We start from the raw sequence: 22268 nt of genomic DNA on the forward strand, positions 1-22268 counted from the left end.
TTAGGCCTTCTTTAGAAAATGTCCTGATCATTGGTGTCCCCTTGAAAAGCGTGGGGCTTTTCGAGTTAAGGAAAAGATGAAGGACTGAGACAAGCCCAGGAGTGGGTAGGGCATGAAGCATTAATCTGGGAAGCAGGGTTGGAAAACTGAATCTAGGAGAGGCTGTTAGACACTAAAAAGGGGCCTGAGGGGTGACTCGGACATGAAGAATCACGACACCACAGAGAGAGATCTACTGTCCCCAGACTTCCCCAAAGATGAAACAGAAATGGGTTTCAATTATGTCAGGCAGTGTGCATGTCCCTGAGTGGGGGCTGTGTGTGTGTTGGGAGGAATGGGCTCGAGGGAGGCAGATCCCATGAGAGGCAGCAACACTTCACACCTGGAAAGGCTGTTCTACAAGACTGGATATGGAGTCAACAAATACTTGAGAGAGCGCTTTCTTAAGTTGCACCGGTGACTCAACTGTTGTTTAATTTCCCTCGTGTTTACTTAGGTGGACAGAGTAATTCTAGAAGAATTTACAGAAGGGATGGGCCTTTGAGAAGCATTATAAGGCAGCTGAACTTGAGTTAGGTCTTTGACAAATACAGAAAAGGAGAATATAGGTATTTCCCATGAGGGCAGTAGGGGCAGCGTGACCGAGGCTGGAGATAGGAAATATCCTCCATGATGATTCAAGCAGGACAAATGTGGGGCGAGGGAAGAAGTACAATTAGCACAGATTTGGGAGCCAGGGAGGCCTGGGTAGAAAATCAGCTCCTCTACTTTCCAGCTTAGTGATCTCTGGCAGGTTTCTAAATTCCTACAAGCCTCCTCTTCCTCATCTATTAGAGGGGAGGAACACCACTGACCTTGCTGGGTCAAAGATTAGAGACAAGGTATGTAAAGCTCTCAACACAAAGCCTGTCACTTAGTATGTGTTCAATAACTGGCAGATTTAATAACATTAAAAATAAAAATAAAACAAGATGGGCTTAGATAGGGGTGGGGAGGAGGTAAGCGCAGGACTTAAGGAATCCTCAATGATCAGCATGAAGCCTTGAACTTTACCTTGTCACTCATCAAGGTTTTGGAGCTGGAAATATGATGACATCAGTGTCCTAAGAGGATTACTTTGGTGCCAGTTTGTAGGACACATTTGAGGCACAATACACCACTGTTCTCAGCAGCTACCAAGAAACAAGATTGCCGTGTGTGTGTGTGTGTGAGAGAGCGAGCGAGCGAGCGAGAGAGCGAGAGTGATTCACCTGAATGTCAGGTGGAGGGTGAACATCTCTCCCTTGAGGGTGGACTGGAATGAGTTTCATTGGATCCCACTGTCCCTTAAAAGCAAGTTGGGCCATCCAACAGTCTCAAAAAGCTTCCAGGACCCAAAACAAAACAAAAATGGTGTGCCCTAAATGTAAAATCTTCTTTACCTTGATGTGTCTCCCTCACAGCTAAATTCTTATTTTTTCACGTGGTTTCCAAACCATAAGTATCCCTCATTATTTAAATTAGATGAGTGCTCACATAACTTGATTTCTAGTATTTGTTTATTCTTGTTTTCTCTAACAAAAATAATAAATCCCTCTTGTACTTTTAAGGTTTGCACTAGAACACACACATAAGCTAGACAATTATAGCTTTTAAATGAGTATAGTGGGCCTCTGGAGTTTAGGTCGATGAGAGCATATTCAGGAAGACAGATATTGACCGATAAACCCACAAAAGTCTCTCCGACTTATTTGTCACAGGATACAGCAAGGGTAAGATGTCCTTGAACACATCAGAGAAATAACCGTTTCATCAAGATTCCTGGATCAATAAGTGTCTGCAACAGGAAGGGGATGGGCGACCGGTTAGGGGAAGAAAAGATTGTGAGGGTCAGAATATGTAGGCCAGATGCATGCAAGACAAAAGGATGCCTCAAACCAGTGTGACCTAAGCCATCTCTAGGTGGTGAGCACAACAGGGAATCTACGTCCCTCCTTCACAAGGCCCCCCATGTTCCTCGGGAGGGAGGCTACCATGATCCGAGCCCGCTCAGGGGTGATTTGTGTCAGCTCCAGGAGGAAGAAGCTAGGCGTCTCTGGGAGCAAGAGAAATGGAGAGGACCAGAAGAGTCTCGGGATTGAGAAGACACAGGTTCAGGTCCCAGCTCTGAGTACAAGCCAACCTGTTTTAACTGTTGAGAATCTGCGATGGGCGGATACTAAGTAAGCTGTGCACTGGAGAATTACAGATGCAGACACAGTGCTGCTTCTGAGAGGCTCACCTTCTAGCGAGAGAGCCCGTGGATGTCAACACATTGTGGCAAGTGCAGGCACTGACCCATTCACACCACTGATGGAACACAGAGGATGAACACTGGGTCCAATGAGCCACCGTGTGACCTCCAACAATTCACTTACCCTTTCTGAACCTGTTTTCTCATCTCTGGGGTGAATGCCTGGACTACGTGCTCCCCTGGGCCCCTCTCACTTTTAAAAGCTATGATGGAATTCCTTTCTTTCCACAGAAGCTCTTGTGTGCCTGCCCCAAATCCTGCCTACCTCTCTTGCTGGCTGAGGTTGGTGCAATCAGAGAGCTGGGAGGCAGCAGCATGGGCTGGCACCGACCTCAAAATAAAAAAGGAACAGCCTTTAATCAGCAGCTAAGGGCTAAGATAACACTAGTATGTGACCCCTTGGTGGCCAGTGCCAATGTTCCAGTAGGAGAGTGGCTACTGAGTTATGAAGCAAATGTGAACCCGGGCAATCGGTCTGAGTTTTTAAGCACCTGCAATGACTTAGAAAGAGAGCTGCTCTTTGGGGACCACTGATCTGTGATCTATCCACCACACAGCACAAGTCTGGGGCTTTCCCGGGCCCCACAGGAATGGCCTCAAGAAGTGGCTTTTGTGGGCGCCTGGGTGGCTCAGTTGGTTAAGCGACTGCCTTCAGCTCAGGTCATGATCCTGGAGTCCCGGGATCGAGTCCCACATCGGGCTCCCTGCTCGGCGGGGAGTCTGCTTCTCCCTCTGACCCTCCCCCCTCTCATGTACTCGCTCTCTCTCATTCTCTCTCTCAAATAAATAAATAAAATCTTTAGCAAAAAAAAAAAGTGGCTTTTGTAATTCCCTTTCTCATCGGGCACAAATTACTTCTATTGGGGACACACACTCAAATCCATTAGCAACGGAAATCAGGACTGGGTTGTTCTAGTTGAGAAGAAAGTACAAATGAAGAAACGAGGCCTTTATTAAACATCAACATCTGTATTTGTTACTCTGAGGGTTCCTGAAAATATCCCCCAAAAGAGAGGGCACATCATTAGAAGCATCTTTATTTGCACCTGAACACTTCACTCAATTACCACTTACTCGGTGAAAGACCAAAGCCAATGCACGTGCTTATGAAAGATACACAGGAGCAGAATGGATCGAGCAGAACCACCTTTCTCTTTGTCCTAAGGTGCAGCCTTAGCACTGTGAGCTGTCATGATCCTATTTCTTCAGCCATCCATTAGTATAATAAAGCCAAACTGAGTTTCCAGCAACAAGGATCAATTTGAGTTCAGCATGTTCACCTAAAAGTTATTCCCCATAGGGGCTTTAAGTGAAAATAGATACAGATAAATCATTGAAATGGTTCAGGACACCCCCAAAGAAAAGACATCAGTGTTTATGGAGGAAATTATGTCCCACAGTAAGAAAGTGTGGCAGAATAAATCCAACCTTACCAAAGAGCAAAATTAAAGGGTGGCTACTCACATTATAAAATCATGTGGTGAAGGTCCCTAAGACATATTATTAAGAGGGAAAAAAAAATCAAGTCACAGAAAAATGATAGAATGGTCCCATTTTTATACTCCTCCTGACTATCTTATTCCTGTCTAGAAAGGTACACAATATTAACAATTTTACCTCCAGAGAGAGGGGGGAATTGAGGTCGACACAGTAGGGACTAGGGGCTTTCGCTTTCTGCTCTCTGTTCTGCACATTTCACTTTCTTAAGATACATTTTATATATAACCTGGATAATTAAAATCAAGGATTGTTGTGTTCCTTGAAATGTTCCAGATAAACTAATAATTTAAACTATAATTCAATTCTGAAAGATTTAACTCGAATTTCAGGACCACGCCCAGTTCATAAATAATGTACACCTGCGCAAAGCGCCCCACCCTCCCCCTTTTGACATTCTCCTTGCCACTTGATTTGCCAGCTTTGACACACACCGCATCCTTTAGAAAGGTGTTTGGTGGGGTGATTAGGGGTGCCGCTGAAATGCCAGGTGATCAAAACAGCACACCCCAAACCTTCAAAACAGCTCGCCTCTCTTTTCAGCCCATCCCAGCTGGGCTTGGGCATGTCCCAGCGCAGCAGAAATCTGGTAGAAGGACCCTTTTCATTACACATCCTCGTTAACTTACTGACCGGAGTGGGGGTAAGGAAGAGAATGAAGGCTAGGATGGGGGCAGGAAGGCAACTCAAACACAACAAAAATTTCAAGATGCAATAACCATCAAAAGACACACACATCCAGGAGCTCAGCTGTGCACACACTCCAGAAAATAGGATGTGCTTCAGACGCCGTGGCTAAATTAAAGGCTCTTAATGACTTCACAATACGGAGGTTCTCACACCAAGAATATGTCTGCCCGGCTTTCAATTGATCATCCCCCATTAGGTGGCCAAGCCCTGCAGCACCATTGCAACTTCTGCAACCATGCACGGGGATGGAAATTTTAATTACCTTTCTCCTTCACCATGGCAACCGGGTCCTCTGGCGAGCAGCGCAGAAGCAAAGAGGAATAAAGTCTAGAGTGGGAGCGCTCCTGGGCGGACAGATCCGCGGCTGTAGACGCTGCGAGGAAAAGCCCCCCCCGCATCCACTGGCGAAGTCCGGGGCTGCTTTCTAAAATCCCGCCCCCATCCCGGGAGGCCGAGCTCCCGCGCCCGCCCCGCGATCGCCGCCGAGTGGCGGCCGCGCCCTGCTCGGGGACTCTGCCCTTGGGCCGAAATCACTCGCTACAGCTGCCGCTGTAACAAATGCAAAATTCCGCTGTCCTAATCTCTGGTCACTGACACCACTTTGCATTCCTCGCACCGAGGCCGGGAAAACGGGCAGCAGAACGCTCCCTCCCGGAGTCTGATAAATGATTGCCAGAAGACGGGGGTCGAGGAACAGCCGAGGGGCTGTTTCGATAAATAAAACTAGTCAATTGTTAGCTCATTAGTTTCCTATTACTGCAGATCCCAATTCTTACGCCAGTTTCTTTCGGACGCACTGAATAAATAAAATTAACCATAGTAGAAAAAGAGGAAAATAATGCCAGTGACTCCAAGTTCATTTTCTTCAACTTCTGAGGCTCAATTACAATGAATAAAGATTGGCCTGGCGCTCACCTCCGGCCCACCCAACACAGTTTTCCTGAATGGGGGGAGAAGCCGGAGGGGACTGAGACAATGAGAGCCAGCCTGGGAAGAGGATCTTTCAGGATTCAGCTCCTTCCAGGATCAAATTCAGGATCAAAGCAAAAAATCTGACTTATCCAGTTAGGTAGGATTCCCGCCATCCACTTTCTCTCTGCTTCATTGGAGTTTTCTAGACAAGCCCCTTGGATAGGTCTGTATGAGGGAGGAACCCTAGCCACAAAGTAGGGGGCACACAGCCTCACCCGCACCACGCACCCCCGAGCCTGGCGCAGCCGCAGTGGCTGCTGACAAGGCTTTTGATTTCTGACCCACGGGGTCACAGGTCGGTCTCCGGGCAGCAGAGGACTTCTGGGTTCGCAAAGCCCACGCCCACCCCATTCCAGCACCTGTCTCCGGAACCCAGATCATTCGGCCGGCCACACGTCACATACATCCACCCTGTGGGAGAAATGTGATGAGCAGGAGACAAAAAGACAGACGTAGCCCCCCTCCAGCAGCGCCGCAGATGGCCCACGCATCTCTCCCAACCAGAATTCGCAGCCGGTATTACACCGTATTTACTGCAAATATTGTAACACGTTGGGTCTGAGAGAGCCAGGGTAACAGAAAGGAATGCAGTCCATCACCCTGCCTCATCTTTGACTGGGAGGGTGTTTATAGCCCGAATGAGGTTTAGTGGGGTGAGGAGGCTCTTTACTGCTGGTTTTCTGGTGGGTAACAGTAGCAGATCTCAAGCAGCTGTGACATTCCTACATCTGTGACTCAGGGCTTTACTATTAATAGCCTGAGTGTCTCAGCCTGTAAGGGCTAAGTCCCCTCCAACCCCTGAATCGTCTTTTCTATGAAACATACTCTGCCCACACTGCTCCCCGCCCCCACTGCAGCCCCACAGGTCAGGTTTTTTCTAAGTCAGCAGCCAGCTGGAGTGTAAGTGCCCAAGAGCCTCGAAACAGCTTTTCCAGCCTCCATTCATACATACGAGTCCAGTGTTAGAGCAACACCGCAAGTCCGGAGAGGTGGGCGGGGCTCAAGAGCACGGAGGGCACGAGCCCTTTACAAATTCCCAGATTTTCATGCACTAAAACCGCACTCGTCTGCTTCTCCCACCCCTAATCACTCTCAGAGCTCATAAAGGGATGCTGACAAGCAAAATTAACCTCAGGGAAGTGGAATTAGGTTTGGTGCTGTGAGCCTAGCAGGTGAATTTATTTTATTATATTTTTGCTGCATAGGCTCTGAGGCATTTGTCTCCAAGGCTTTTGTGTTATTCAGCTCAAAGCTAAGGGAACAGTGCTCTCTCGTCTTTCTCCCTCCTCCCCTCTCCCAATTGGTACATGACAGGAAAACACCATTGGGTTTCTAGCCCAAATCCAATCCTACATAAGTGTTCCAGATACTATCAATGCAATTAGTTCAATTTCCCTTTTACTCGGCATGACAATTTTTAATCCTGAGATTTATTAACCAAGCTGGTCCCTTATTACTTCTGAACCTACTTGTATACCTTGGTGGATAAAGTGCCCAGAAACCCTGATTTAGAAAGGCTCTCTGGAAGCTTTAGAGACTAAGCTCGCTGAGTGACAGTTGGTGCCTATTCATTTTCAGAGAAGCCTTTTCTAAAGGAAAATACTACATAGTGGTTCAGAGAGATTCCCTCCCTCCTGCATTTTCCATGGAAAGAATTTTCCTGCACCACAAAGTGAATGAGTCACCAGCATTTAGTTGCTAAATAACAGTCATATGGCTAAAGTTCCCCCAACAATCAGGCACTGCTACTTTAGGATAAAAGCACCCACTCGGCACTTTTAAGATAACCAAAGAGGGTATTACTAAAGTTATTTTTGGAATGTGGGAGAGTAAAACTAAATTGTTTTTGTCTCCTTGCCTCTGGCCGAATAGTTCAGAGCTTAGGGAACAGAACCAAAATGTTGATATTTTCTTTCTTTTTTTTTTTTTTTTACTTTACAGTGCAGCAAAATAAATCAAGAAAAATCTGAAAAATGTAAGGTTCACAAGATGGCAGGACTTTTTATTCCTATTTTTAGAGATGATTTCCAAAGAACTTATCTCCATCTCATTCCACCCAAATGAGATAAGACTTCACAATACAGACACCAGCCCGAGGTTTTATTTGTTGTTTTATTCACTCAAACTGACTCCCTGCCGCCTTTTTCATTCACTCACAAAATGAAGCCAGGGTTGTCCACAAGTGACTGAAGGACAGGAACCATTTTGTGGGAGAGAAAAGCTTTGCTAGCATACAACCACTCTTGGCCAAACCTCAAGAATACATCATTTCAGTAGAAGCGATGCCAAAGGAGAAGGGAGTGTTGCAACTAGAACAAGCCACCTGGCAGAGTCCACTCCCTGACTCCTCTCCCTTCCACAGACTGCCTACTGCTTGTGCATCTGTACAACAGGAATTTCAGGACCCCAGGCTTCCAGGTATCACACATCCCTCCACGCATTTGGACCCACTGGCAAAAGAGCATGCAGAATCCTTTCTAGCAGAATTCAGCTGAAAGAAAATCCAAGAATGAGTTCCTTATTTGCTTTCCATGTCATGTTTGCATCAATCACCCTCACTGTAGACATGTCTGGAGCGTCTCCTGTGCGCCAGGTACTACCGTGCTGGCAGTTCGAACACAAGAAGAGAGAAACCACTGCTCCGGAGTTGCTTAACATCTAGTGGAGGGGATGCATACACACGAATGTGCTCAATGAAATTAGGAAGGTGTTAAAGACAGAAGTAGGGTGCCTTGGGTTCCAGGTAGTGCTGAACCCAAAACTGGGAGCCGGGAAAGGCTTCTGGGAGGAGTGAGAGGACAAGCAAGGGCTGCCCAGTGAAGAAAGGCAGAAAGATCATTCATTCCAAGCAGAGGTCATAGGGAGTGAGAAGGTGTCAAGAAGCTCATGGTTCATAGGGAAGAGGGAAAGTCTCAAGCTAAGGCCTGGGTGGTAGGTCACAGAGGGCTCTGAATGCCACACCAAGGAGGTAGGACCCTAGAACTGATATGGTTAGAGTCTCAAACCTGAGCTACCATTTCTTTCCAACCCAAATTAAGTTCAGAAGACTTTGGCTTCATCTCAAAGTCTGCCATGGTCTGTTTCCAATGATATTGCCTCCTTCCTCCAAATTAGGTGGGTTGGTGTAGGCATGTCCAGGAAGTGTCTGTGTTTATTAGTTTACTTAAATATTTCCCTGATACATAGAATAAAATGCTAGCCATGTACATCCCACACAGCATTTTAAGTAACTCCAACCATCTGGGATTGTGGTAATGGCTTCATGCTCACCACTAGGCTATGAGTTCCATGAAGGCAAGTAGGGTTTCACAATTTTCTAGACCGCTAAGGGTATAGTTTGCAGATCTCCAGGGATGAATATACTAGGGGTGCTTTAAATGCAGACACCTGGTTCCCACCCAAGATCTGATGATGCAGATTCTCTGCAGAGGAGGCTGGAGCTGCTGCCAGCTCTTTAAGTGACTAAGGACCACAGGCCTAGCCCACTGGCCTGTAAAAGCAGGAGGTGAATGAATATGAGATGTACGAACACAGCTATAAACCATGCTGCCACATCTGAGAAGCAACCCCTCTCAGCTGGCTAAAATAACAACCGTCCGGACATTCACTGCGACCTTAATGGAAATTTATTGCAAGTGATGATTCCAGAGTTTCATACAGCCTGAGACCAATTCCTAAATGTCTGAGCCCTCTTGATCCTACTCTCATGTCCTCAACAGAGAACTCCTAGGATTTTTTCCATATGAATCTCACGGAATCGATGCCCAGCAAAGTTCTTTTCCATGAATTCTTCAAGTAGAATTATTTCACATTTGTATGCAAAGCTTCCCCCAGTCCTTCTCAGAAGCCAGATCTGAATTTAGACCTGAGCAATAGTTTGCAGCTTAAGAAAAATTACTAAGGTATATTTAAAGCTTCCTATGAATAATCCACTAAAGATATAAACTGCAGAGTGAGCATGAAACAAGCCATTTCCCTACACATGTACTGGAACCTATTACCCGAATTCAAAGGATCTCTTGATAGTAAAGAGTTTCACAGATTTTAGCCTAATTGGAGGCATGTGAGAAGTTCACAAGAAATACAGAAATAGTTCTGAATTACTTGGGAAAAGGCCCTTTAAAAAAGCTTATTATTAGCTTTATCTTTTTTCTTTAGTATTTTCTAGGTAGAAATACAGGTAGTGGGGAAGAACAACGGTCACTTTCTGTCATCTGGAACTGGGATGGTTTCCCTAGCAACACTCCCTTTTTCCTGGTCCTTAGGGCCACCAGTGCTCTGGGCTTGACTACAGTGCATTGAATATTTACATGTTTATTTTTGCAAAAGGCTCCAGGCTTTCCGAGGGAAGGGATCACATTTGAGAATCTGTCGTCACATAGTGATAGACACAAAGTAGGAATGCAATATTTGATGAATATTAACATTAAATGTCCCTAGCTCATCATAGTAAGTCAAAATACCAGATAAGTGTTCATTTTTTTTTCATTTTTTATAGTCAAATAGACTGATTTAAAAATCTAACTCAAATAAAATAAGAGTAAATTCGGTCTCCTACGTAAGTCAATTTAGCAGTTGCTTGAAAGTATCTGCCAAGATGCAAACCCATAATTCACCTTGGAGAGAAAGCAAGCTGAAAAGAAATGTAACCAGGTAGTCATCTTAACTAACTCTCAATATTACTTTTGTCACCATTTACAGAATGTTTATAATGTGTCAGCCACCATTCTGGTCTGTTTACATTTATGACCTCATTTAATCCCCATACCAATCGGATGAGATAATATTATACTCACACACAAGGAAAGATCCAAAACCACGGGCCCTCCCTTTGCTCTGTTGGGCCTTCCCTTTCATGGAGGTCATGAAAGAGCCTCTCTTTCCCTGTACACACACACACACGCTTTTTGAGTCAAGATGCACTCAATGCCCATTGACTTCTCTGGCATTTCCAAAAAACCTGGCATCATAGAAATGATGTTGCATTTCGCCTTGTTCGATACCTTATCCTTCTCTCGATACCTTATCCTTCATTAGTTCTTGGACTTCTTATGATAGGCCCTGCTAGGTAAACGGCATCATAACCTTGGCCCGTTGGACTCATCCTTGGCTGGACAGGGGAGGATGGTATAACAGATCTACATATTGCGTCTTTTAAGATACAATTCAATCACCCATCCTGTGGAATCCTTCTCAAGGACTAGCATTTCTACGGTTTACATAGCAAGACAAGCTGAAAATTGGGGGAGTTGGATCAAAGAATTGTTGCAGGGTTTACAAAGCCTGCGTTCGCCCCCCTCATTTTTAGCCTTACGACTCTAATTATGCCCACTCCCACTCTGGCACACTCCCATTCTCCTCTGACATTTCAGCCATCCTCTGTAGGACAGGCCAAATGAAGCATGCCACATGCCCAGCCATTAGCACATTTGCTGCCACCAGAAGGGAGCCCCTGTCACTCAACACATGTCTCAGTGTGTTTCTCCAGTTCTCGGTGCAAGGAGAGAGGGGCTGTGCACCCAACACTGTTTGGAAAACACTAGAACATGTGGGGAAAAAATAGGCATCCATTTCCTGTAAGATGTATATGTAAGATGAAAAGTAAGCCCTAAGGCAGACTTGTCCAAGGTTACGCAATTACTTAGAAATGGGTCAAAACTCCTGATGTCTTACCTCTACTCAGTGGTTACGCCACTCTGTCACACTGGCCACACAGGGAGCCTGATCAAACACAGCAGGGTTTGAATCCCAGCTCCGCCATATAGTCTGAGTAAACTTGGGCCCATGTGCTGTCTCTGGGTTTCAGCAGTCTCCTCTGTGAACAGTAATAATACGCTCCACTTGTGAGGTGGTGGGGACCGGGCTGCTTCATGGGCATGCAACCTGTGTGGTTATACAGGGTCTGTGCTCAGAAGGGTCCTCCATTTGGTTTAATGCTTTGCTCTTGTCACATTGATATTTGTAAGAATTTTATCTCTGAACTTGTGTTTTGTAGATGACATCCGCTGGGACAACGGAGCATGCATGTGAGCAGATGAGACAGATGCAGGATGTGTGACGTCATTCCTGCCGCCCCATTTGCAGATGGTGTTTACAGGGCGCCATGAGCACAGAACTCCAGTGGACCCACGATGCATGCAGTTCAGGGAGACTCTGGGCAAAGGCAAGGTAAAGTGCGGTTACATCTACCACTGGATAAACAGGGGTGGTGAGAGGTCAATTTCCATCCAAATTGGAATACTTGCTTCAAATGCAGAAAGAAGGCAGTGGTGTTCTGGAAAACAACCAGCCAAGGAACCCTATCCTATCCTTTCTGACTCATGTTACCTCCTTGTATTAGCCAACCACTTACACTGAAAATGATGACACAGAAGAAAAGGAAGGTCGGACAATCCACTGCCCCCTTCCTTCCATCGGCAAGCAGAGACAGAGCGCCCTGGCAGAATGTGTGTGTATCAAGAGGCAAAATTAAGGGCGCCTGGGTGGCTCGGTTGGTTAAGCGACTGACTGTCTTCGGCTCAGGTCATGATCCTGGAGTCCCGGGATCGGGTCCCGCATCGGGCTCCCTGCTCAGCAGGGAGTCTGCTTCTCCCTCTGACCCTCCTCCCTCTCATGCTCTCTGTCTCTCGTTCCCTCTCTCACAAATAAATAAAATCTTAAAAAAAAAAAAAAAGAGGCAAAATTAAAACAGTTGAGTTAGCTGTGTGTAGAATCCCACTCTTCTTTAAAGAATCAAATACATATGGATCTACAATCTATGAGATTGTGTCATTTCAGTGATTCCACATATGAGCTAAATGCTCTTCTATTTGCATTTAAAATGAGCCCTGCACAATACAAACACGAATGGTCCAATTCATGTTAATAATTTAAAATTTTACTTTAGGGGTGCCTGGGTGGCACAGTCGGTTGGGCTGCCCACTCTTGGTTTCAGCTAGGTCGTGATCTCAGGGTTGTGAGATCGAGGCCCACGTTGGGCATGGAGTCTGCTTCAGATTCTCTCTCCCTCTCTCTCTGCCCCTCCCACTCATGCTCTCTCTCTCTAATAAAATTTTACTTTATTGGGAGCAAATAAAAACACTATGACAGGGCGCCTGGGTGGCTCAGTCGGTTAAGTGACTGCCTTCGGCTCAGGTCATGATCCTGGAGTCCCTGGATCGAGTCCCGCATCGGGCTCCCTGCTCGGCAGGGAGCCTGCTTCTCCCTCTGACCCTCCCCCCTCTCATGTGCTCTCTCTCTCTCATTCTCTCTGACTCAAATAAATAAATAAAATCTTTAAAAAAAAACAAACAAACACTATGACAAGGTGAGAAAGAGTGTGGGCTAAGGAAAAAGGCTTTATATTTTAGTACCTTTTTATTTTTAGGATTTTATTTATTTTTATTTGAAAGCGAGAGCAAGGGAGAGAGCACACAGAGGGAGAAAGAGAAGCAGACTCCCGCTGAGCAGGGAGTCTGATGCGGGGCTCCATCCCGGGACCCTGGGATCATGACCTGAGCTGAAGGCAGACACTTAACCAACTGAGCCACCCAGGCACCCCTATATTTTAGTACATTTAATAGTATTTGATTTCTGCACTTTAAACAAGGTGTCCCACATTTTCCTTTTGCACAGGGCCCTGCAAATTCTGTGCCAGGCACAGGGTGAGGATGAGAGACGCTCCATCTGAGATGAAATTGCCCCACACTGAGACCGAGTATGAGGAAAAGCAGTAACGATTGTAATGGTTTAGCTTCTTACTTCTTCATCAGTTTACAACAAAATAGGACAGGCTTGAAAACGCTAAAACCCCAGTTTTCAAAACCATTTTAGGATATCAGGGGCCTTTTGAAAATACTGAATCTGGGGGACTTAACTTATAATGTAAGCAGGTGGCCCAGGAAAGCCTCTTTGAGGAAGTGTCATCTCAGTAGGCCTGGTGGGGGTGGGAGCGCCAGCAGCGTGACATCTGAGGAAAGAGCACCCCAGACAGAGTGAACGGTAAGGGCGAAGGTCATAAGGTGGAGCTTACCTGGTAAGTTCAAGGCCCCATAGGGGCCAGAGAGGCTGGAGGTGCTGGGGCCCACAGGTGCTGGCAAAGACCTTGGCTTTTATAAGTGAGTGAGGCAGGAAGCCCCTGGAGGTTCTGAGCAGAGAAAGGTGTACTATCTGATGCCCTTTTCCTGGCCAGGCTTGTTCTGGCTTCTGTGTGGTGACCAGAGGAAAGGGGAGTGGGCATGGATGCAGAATGTGGCATTGGTGCATGAAATTTAAAAAAAAAAAAAAAGAGCTTCAGAGTGAGATGAAGCCATGACAAAATGAGGTGAAGGAAAAGAGGATAGAAATAAGGAATGAACACTGAGGACCAAGATGGTATCAACAGCAATAAATGAAACACCAAAGAACAGAACAGACACTGATACAATATCCATTTCCTAGAATAGGAACGAGCTTGAAATGATCTCAGTGAATGCAGAACAAAGCACCTCAAACAATGAGAAGTCAACAGATGTTCAAAACAAGACTTTAAAAAAAAACCCTTATGTCCTAGATGTGGAGAACATAAGAAGCAGAAGCTATATGCAAAGATTAACCCACAAGAACTTCCTGGAAATGAGCCTGGGTGGCTCAACCGGTTAAGCAACTGACTTTGGCTCAGGTCATGATTCTGGGGTCCTGGGATTGAGTCCTGCATCAGGCTCCCTGCTCAGCGGAGAGCCTGCTTCTCCCTCTCTCTCTGCCACTCCCCCAGCTTGTGCTCTCTTTTTTTCCTCTCTTAAATAAATAAATAAAATCTTAAAAACAAAAGAAAGTAAGTTTGAACTTGCAGATTTAAAGGGTATAGATACAATATCTTGGCAAAATTTGACGTAGAATGCTAAGTCCAAGTCCTAGCCTGAACTTCTGAACTTCAAAGGGTATCATTTTCCAATTATCCAGGCAGGAAAAACCTATAACCCATAAAAAGAGAAAAGCTCAGGCTTACCTCCAACTTCTCAACAGCAACAGTGATGTGTAGAAGACCATGGGGCAATACGTGGAAATCTTGAGAAGGAAAGGTTCTCAAGAACCTTACATGCAGTCAAAATGTTCAGACAGGCAACAGGCAAACCGCCACAAACACAAGGGGGTTCAGGAAATACACATCCACACACCCTCTTGGGAAAACAGCTTAACAACAACATCTAGCCAATTACAAAATGAGTCAACATGCACTCAGAAGTGCAGCTCTTGTAAAGGTACTAGTAGGAGCAGCGAATTCTATTAAATATAGACCTGATACCACAATTACTGGGTTATGGTTCTAGAAGAAAATGGGAATGTCCTGAGCAAAGAAGGCAAAGAGCAGTGTGAAAACAATATTATGACTGACAAAAATCAGGATGTGGGTAGGAGACAAGTCCCAGAGGGCTACTGTCCTGGTTTTCACAGCAGGAAGAGAGTGACCTGCACCAGATGGGCCAAGATTCTCAGTGTTGGCATCTCTTAGAAGAGTCTGAAAGCACATCACCCAGTTGCTTCATCTTTGCTTAGAAATGATGCACAATCTCATCATTGTTTTTATACGTCTGCTCTCGTTTCTTAGACTTGTTAAGGCAAATGTATCTCCGGCATTCTTTAAGAAAAGGGAGATGACATACCTTTGCCTTTTTACGGATTTTTTTCCAGATTCTTAGTTCAAGAACTGAAATTGTTGCTATTTTATTTTTATCTAGGATTTCCACAGCATCTTTCCTCCAGAAAGATGATACACTGGTTCAGAGGCTAGCTACATAGGGTTTTACTTTATCTTTATAGTTATTTAGTCTATATATTCATGAAAATGGCATGAAATTCCTCATGACGAGACTTTCATGTATCAACACAGAGTCTTGTCCAGATGTAACCATATGCCTTGGGGGACCCTGCCCCATCCATCCCTCTTCTGTTCCCATTCTCCCCCTTTTGCATAGGCACTGAGCCATATGACTGCTCATCTTGGCCATGGCTGACTGGATCATTAGCAGACACTGGAAGAGAGGTGGGGGGATTGGGAAACCCATACATCAGCTGGCCAAACACTTACAATTTATATTCTGCCTTGAAAAAGATGGGCTGGGCCAACTAGGTTTTCACTTTTGGGAATCTGAACTAAGAGACATAGAGAAAAGTCCCAGTCCGTGGTAGGTCCCTGTATTAAAAGGTCAAGTAAGGCCAGGCCAGGAACCCACCTCGCAGAGCCATGTGGATACCAAAATTCTGAGGGGTAGAGTGTCAGAGGAAGCCAACTGGGAGGGAGGAGAATAGGATATTCCCTAAAACTGGACCGATGGTCCTGGAAGGGACTGGAATTTTATACTTCCAGAGGCCTGGCTGTTCAGCATTTCCTGGGTTCCTTTGAAACTTCTTTATGTTCTTAGACTATCCATTCTCCCCTCTGTTGTTTGCTCCTATCTCCTTGGCATTCACTTCTACAATTCAAACCTGGTTACTAGAAACATCGCGATGGGTGAGTTAATGTACCTAGAAGCTGCTTTCAGGCAATGACAGATGGGGAGGTGGTGGGTAGATCAATGCCCCAGCTGGGATATCTCTGAGGCATATCCTACATCATCTCCCCCAGTTCCCAAGTAGTTCAGTTTGGGCTTCCCACACTGGTAACCAGTTTGATACTTCACCTTTTATTAGCTTCACTCCCCTACCAGTGTTTCCTGGGATCACCTTCTAAATAAGTAACTTGGCCTCAAATCCTTGTCTCAGGGTCTGCTTTTGGGGGACTTCAAAACAAAAGAGTATATAAATTATTCATATTTTTATGATACAAAAGAAAAATTGGTCTCAATCCTCTGATCACTTTTTTTTTTTTTAAGATTTTTATTTATTTATTCATGAGAGAGAGGCAGAGGGAGAAGCAGGCTCCCAAGGAGCGGTGCGGGACTTGATCCCAGGACCCTGGGATCATGACCTGAGCCGAAGGCAGACGCTTAACCATCTGAGCCACCCAGGCGCCCCACTTTTTTTTTTTTAAGATTTTATTTATTTATTCGACAGAGAAAGAGATAGCTAGAGCAGGAACACAAGCAGGGGGAGTGGGAGAGGGAGAAGCAGGCTTCCTGATGAGAAGGGAGCCCGATGCGGGGCTCAATCCCAGAACTCTGGGATCATGACCTGAGCTGAAGGCAGACGACTGAGCCACCCAGATGCTCCTCCTCTGATCACTTTCAAACAGTCCTTTACTTGAAATCAGAGACAGATTCGAAATAGAATACTCTGAAGTCACCAAATGTGCTCATCAGACATAACATACTTTTTTTTCTCAAGAGAATCAATGATTCATTGGATTTTACTGTACAAACATAATGGAATTTATATGCACACACACTGTGCTAATGTGCTTCTTCCTTTAGAATATGTAAATGAACCGACTTGGATTAACTCTGGCAACAGGGGTGAGAACTAACAACCGCCTCATAAACAAATAGGACCCCAAATGTCCGTTAGCCTGCATTCTGTTTTAGGGGGAAGGATGTGATTTGTAACATTTATCAAGTTCTATGGCAAGGAGTCATTTTACAATGACATCCTATTGTATTTACACATATCCATGAGATGAACATTTCTACAATCCAACTGGAGACTGTGCTGGTACTACAAGACGCCATGTGTCAGGTTGGCTGTGTTTCTGAAGAGGTAGAAGGTATTCTTCCTCCCTCCTCACCAGTCCTCAGCAAGATAGAAAACACTCTGCATAGGTATTGGATTTGTTAGGGTTTGGGAAGATTAGAGGGAGGACAGGAAGAGAAATATTTAGAACTTAAATTGTTCTTGGCTTTGGATCTGGATTACACAATATAGTTTTTCTCTTCCTGAATAAAATACAGTAAGAGTGCTGAGCCTTAACCAGTACGCTTCGCTGGCTATTACGTTTACACCCAGGAAAGAGCACTAAAGCCCCAAGAATGGCAGTAAGCCATAGCATCACGCAACTGAAAGCAAAGTGGGCAAAAATCAGGGAATCGTGAAGAGAAATAAATTACAGGTGACTCATCAGTTATGCCAACAAATATTCACTGAGCATCTACAATATGCATAACATCACCGCTGAGAAACTGAAAGTGGTCTAGAGATTAAGGAAGCCCTCGATGAGCTTACATTTGAGTACAGTGAATGGTACAAGTACCTAAATCATGCTAAAGAGGTAGTGGGGGGTTGGAATCAGAAATACTGAGAAAATGCCATAAAGGTTTGAGGGAAGGGATGCTTGCTGCATTGGGCTCACCGCTTCTCACCAGCTGCTCAGACAGAAAATGATCTAGACCGCTCCTGGTACCTAGACAGAGAAGCTAACCAAACATGTGTTAGAACCAGCTGCTTGTATCCTCTCTAAACTCTTAAAAGTAAACCAATGTACCATGATCTACGTTAGAGCAAGCTCAGTTGAAGTACTACTGAACAAATTAACATCACATGGTATTTTCATCAAGGATAATCCTGGATCTATTGATGACCTGAACAATCAGGCAGCAGGGCTGACTCCCAAGCGATTACAGAGTTTGTACCCATCAAGGACAGGTCCTGCCCGAGGGAAAGATAACAGATGAACGTATCCAGCTACTTACTAGAATCACATGATAGCACTTCAGGGAAAAGGGTGATATGAAACAGAACTGGGAATTGTCCCACAAGAGGAGCAAATGTTAAGCACCCCGGAATATTCTGGTGATGACAAACATGACCTTACAAAATGATCTGAGTAGTGACGGACAGAAAAGGAGGAGGCTGAGTGGCAGAGGCTCCAAGTTTTTGGCTCTTCTTCCCAAGCTTATCTTTTTCCCGTGGGGACCCATTTTCTGTCATGAAAATTCTCCCTCTCCACTGGGCCGCACTTAGACCTTTGTGAGCTGGATTTTTCTGAGCCCGGTGAGTCAGATCATTTCTGACGTCCTCTGATTCATTTCAGTTGCTATCTCTGGCTACCGAACTTGGGTGAGGAAAGAACCCTAAACAGCAATCATACAAAACTCGGGGGCACCTGCAGCATAATCAGGAAACCAGCCAATTACTATCTCAGAGTAAAGGTCCTACCTCCCCATACATAATGTGTTTGCAGACCTATAAGTAATAGGGATATTAGGGCCAAGATACAGGATATAAACAGAGGTGAAGGTCTGGGATTTTTTATTTTAGTGAAAACTGGTTATTCTACTTTTGCAGAAGAGCTTTGACTTAATTTAGAATTGTATTAAGTGCTATTTTAATGCAAAATAGTGCAGTCACTGGGGAAAATGCCTTGGCAGTTCCTCAAAAAGTTAAACATAGAGTGACCATATGACCCAGCAATCCCACTCCTAGGTACATACCCAAGAGAATTGAAAACATACGTCCATACAAAAACTTGTACTCCCATGTTCATAGCAGATTCATAATGCCCCAAAAGCAGAAACAACTCAAATGTCCATCATTCAATAAATACATAACCAAAACGTGGTCTATCCAATACCATGAAATATTGTTTGACCATAAAAAGGAATGAGGTACAGACACGCGATACGACACTGATGAACTGTGAAAATACTAAGTGCAGTGAAAGAAGCCAGACACAAAAGGCCACATGTTGTATGATTCCACTGCTACGAAATTCCAGAAGGGGCAAATCCATAGACAGAGACAGAAAGTAGACGGGTAGCTGCCAGGGGCTGGGCGGGGGGTGGGGTGGGATGGGGGGGCGGTGCTGATAACAGGGCGTGACTGCCAATGGATACAGGGTTGTTTTAGGGGTGATAAAAATGCCCTGGGATTAGACAGATAGAAATGATGGTTATACAACCCTGTGAATATACCAAACAAGCCACAGAATTGTACATTTTAAAATGGTATGTTTTTATGGCATGTGAATTATGTCTGAATTTTTAAAATGTATGAAGTGCCTTCATTTATCAAGCACTGTGTTATACGCTGGAGAAACAAGGCCATGTTCCTGCTCATAGAAACCTTACTACTTGGTAGGGGGAGACATGGAGACACATATGTCCATCCATGAATCAGCAATTGTGTGGTACAGGAAGGGCCCCCAAAGAGGGGAAGTCTGGAGAGGCTTCCCAGCAACGTTTCACCTGAGCTGAATCTCAAGCTAAACTAAAAACAATATTTGAGAACACTTTGATCTTCTCTTCTGCAATGTTAATGGGGGAGAAAGAAGCCTAATTTTTCTCACTTCTAAATGATATGACGGACCCTGGGAAAGTCATTTTACTTCTCTGAGCCTCAATCTCCCACTCCCTTAGGAGGGTGTTGATATCAAAGCTTTATTTCTCCCTTTAAGAAACATCTAGAATTCTAAGGCATACCATAGTCCATCTGGAGTTCTAGCATATTTAAATTTGAAGGGCCCACGAATTCTGACTCTGCAAAGGATTCCTCGAATGCATTCTTGGTGTGGGGCCTTCCGAAGGCTGAGAAAGGGGTCCTCGCCCTCCTGGCTGCTGCTACAACCTAAGGAACAGCACACACACTATGCTACCTTCCCATTGGCAGCCTTTGTCTTGCATCCCAAGGCCATTCCAGACTCATGTCTGACTCACTCAGTTAACAGGAGTCTATAGTCCCGAGCCCAGGGCCATACTCCACAATCATTAGGATCAAATGATGCTAAATTAGGGGTTTCTGTAAAGCCAGGATAAAAACAATGCCAGACAATAAATTTAAACAGACTGCCTTACCCTCTGACTTTAAATAAGAGTAGTTTTTTTAAAGATCTGTTTATTTATTTTTGGGGGTGGGGGGAGAGAGCGCAAAAGTGGGAGGGGCAGAAAGGAGAGAGAATCTCAAGCAGACTCTGCACTAAGCATGGAGCCTGAGGTGGGGCTCCATCTCATAACCCTGAGATCACCACCTGAGCTGAAACCAAGTGTTGGATGCTTAACCAACTAAATAAGATTAGTTTTCAAGCACATATAATTAAAACTAGTGGAGCATTTCAGCATTTTTAGTTACTCAAGGAAGTAAATTAGATGGGAACATTTCCTTTGAAAATAGTTACTTGTCCACATTTCTGGACCCAAATAAATAAATAAATAACAAGGAAACAAAATAACAAGGGTGGACTAAGCATGGTCAGGCAAGGAAACCAAGTGAAAAATGTCTTCTATTTTTTTCTTTTTATTTTCATATTACTGAGATACTTCCCTTCTGTTCGTATTTTCTCGATACCTTCTCTGTTTTCCAGCTCAAATCCTAATTTCTCTTGCTAAGTTACCTTTCCTTCCTTGAAAACTAATGGTATTTATTACCTAGCCATTTATTTGGCTTCTCCCACTTTGGGGGTGGAGAGAAGCAGAAATGGGGGCATCACACTGACTGAGAACCTATTCTAACCTACACTAAATGCTGGTATATTTTCTTCTTCTATATCTATATTTTCTTTTAGTCCTCATAATATTTCTGTATCACCCACGTTTGACATGTGATAAAACCAAGGCTCAGAGATATTAAGTAACGCGTCCAGGTCACACAGCTAATATGAGTGGTGTCGGACTTTGAACATGGCAGGGCGGTCTGACCCCATAGCCTGACACTCACAGCCACTGTACCACGCAGCCTCACCCAGCCTCAGTTACTGGAAGGCAGGGGGGCAATTTTATGCCCTTTGTGTTCTAACACAGTGATCTGATTTCTGCAAACATTCATTCATTCATTTACTTGCACACTTACAGGCTTTTCCGAGCCAGGTACTAGAATCAAATAAAAATATGAATGCGGGGGCGCCTGGGTGGCTCAGTCATTAAGCGTCTGCCTTCGGCTCAGGTCATGATCCCAGGGTCCTGGGATCGAGCCCCTCATTGGGCTCCCTGCTCCGCGGGAAGCCTGCTTCTCCCTCTCCCGCTCCCCCTGCTTGTGCTCCCTCTCTCTCTGTCAAATAAATGAATAAAATCTTTGGGTGCCTGGGTGGCTCAGTCGTTAAGTGTCTGCCTTCGGCTCAGGTCATGATCCCAGGGTCCTGGGATTGAGCCCCACATCGGGCTCCCTGCTCAGCGGGAAGCCTGCTTCTCCCTCTCCCACTCCCCCTGCTTGTGCTCCCTCTCTCGCTGTGTCTCTCTCTGTCAAATAAATTAAATCTTTAAAAAAATACATGAATGCGGCTCTCTCCATACCCTGAGACAGGAACTCACAGTGCATTAGAAAAGAGGCTTAGAAATGGGTGACTCTAACAGAAATATGCCCAGGATGCTGCGGAAGCACAGAGGAGGATGAGGCAAGAAGGAAGGTAAGCCTGACGAGAGGAGGAAAAGCCTAAACTGAATCCTGCCTAAGAGTCAGAGGGAGCAGGAAGTCTATGTCAAGTAGCAGAACAGTACATGCAGGGAGAGACCCATGACGAAAAGGACCTTCAAATATCTGTGACAAAGAAGTCTGATGTGGGCGTTTGGGGGTTAACAGTAGGACGTGATAGAAAGGCAGGGCCTGACCGTCAAGAGCTTGAAACTAGGATTCTGGGAAATATGATTAAACTAATGGAAGAGGAAGCCTTGGGAAGCTAACAGGGGTCATTGCTAACCGTGAATGAAAAAGAAGTGCAAATGATCTAAAGCTTTACCACACAGATGAAATCTCTCATTTGTCTCCTTCGGTGCCTTCCCAAGACTTAGGAGGAAACTGTCCACCACCCATCATTTCCATTCCCAGTAGAATAAAAGTCAAAGCTTTTGACTCCAGTATTCTGGAGAAACTGAGGCCAGCCCCTCCCAAGCCCCAGATTCCTGTTACTACTTTGTGTTCAGGACAGACACGAGTCTAAGCCTCCAGTCAGGACAGCAGGGCTGAAGGGAGGAACCAGAGGTTCTTTCTTGCAGTATCTCTCGGGATACATTGTTTTTCATGG

At 45.0% G+C, this 22268-nt stretch overlaps 1 protein-coding gene across 13 annotated transcripts in view; it reads right to left on the minus strand.

Annotated features, from left to right (window-relative positions):
- Positions 1–22268, minus strand: part of ABLIM1 (actin binding LIM protein 1) — a 296293-nt gene that overhangs the window by 168570 nt on the left and 105455 nt on the right. Inside the window, exon 1 of one of the 13 annotated variants that reach the window (XM_054508401.2) lies at positions 4722–4882. The exons of the other annotated variants lie outside the window; for them this stretch is intronic. Coding sequence (XP_054364376.1) covers positions 4722–4857 — 136 coding nt within the window. The 5' untranslated portion in view covers positions 4858–4882. Of the gene's footprint in view, positions 1–4721; positions 4883–22268 lie in introns of those variants that run through there. 13 annotated transcript variants of the gene reach the window in all.

The sequence above is a fragment of the Mirounga angustirostris genome, unplaced genomic scaffold (genome assembly GCF_029215605.1).
Source record: "Mirounga angustirostris isolate CCGP_5_RB_7025 unplaced genomic scaffold, mMirAng1.0.hap1 SCAF_6, whole genome shotgun sequence".
NCBI classification, from domain to species: Eukaryota; Metazoa; Chordata; class Mammalia; order Carnivora; family Phocidae; genus Mirounga; species Mirounga angustirostris.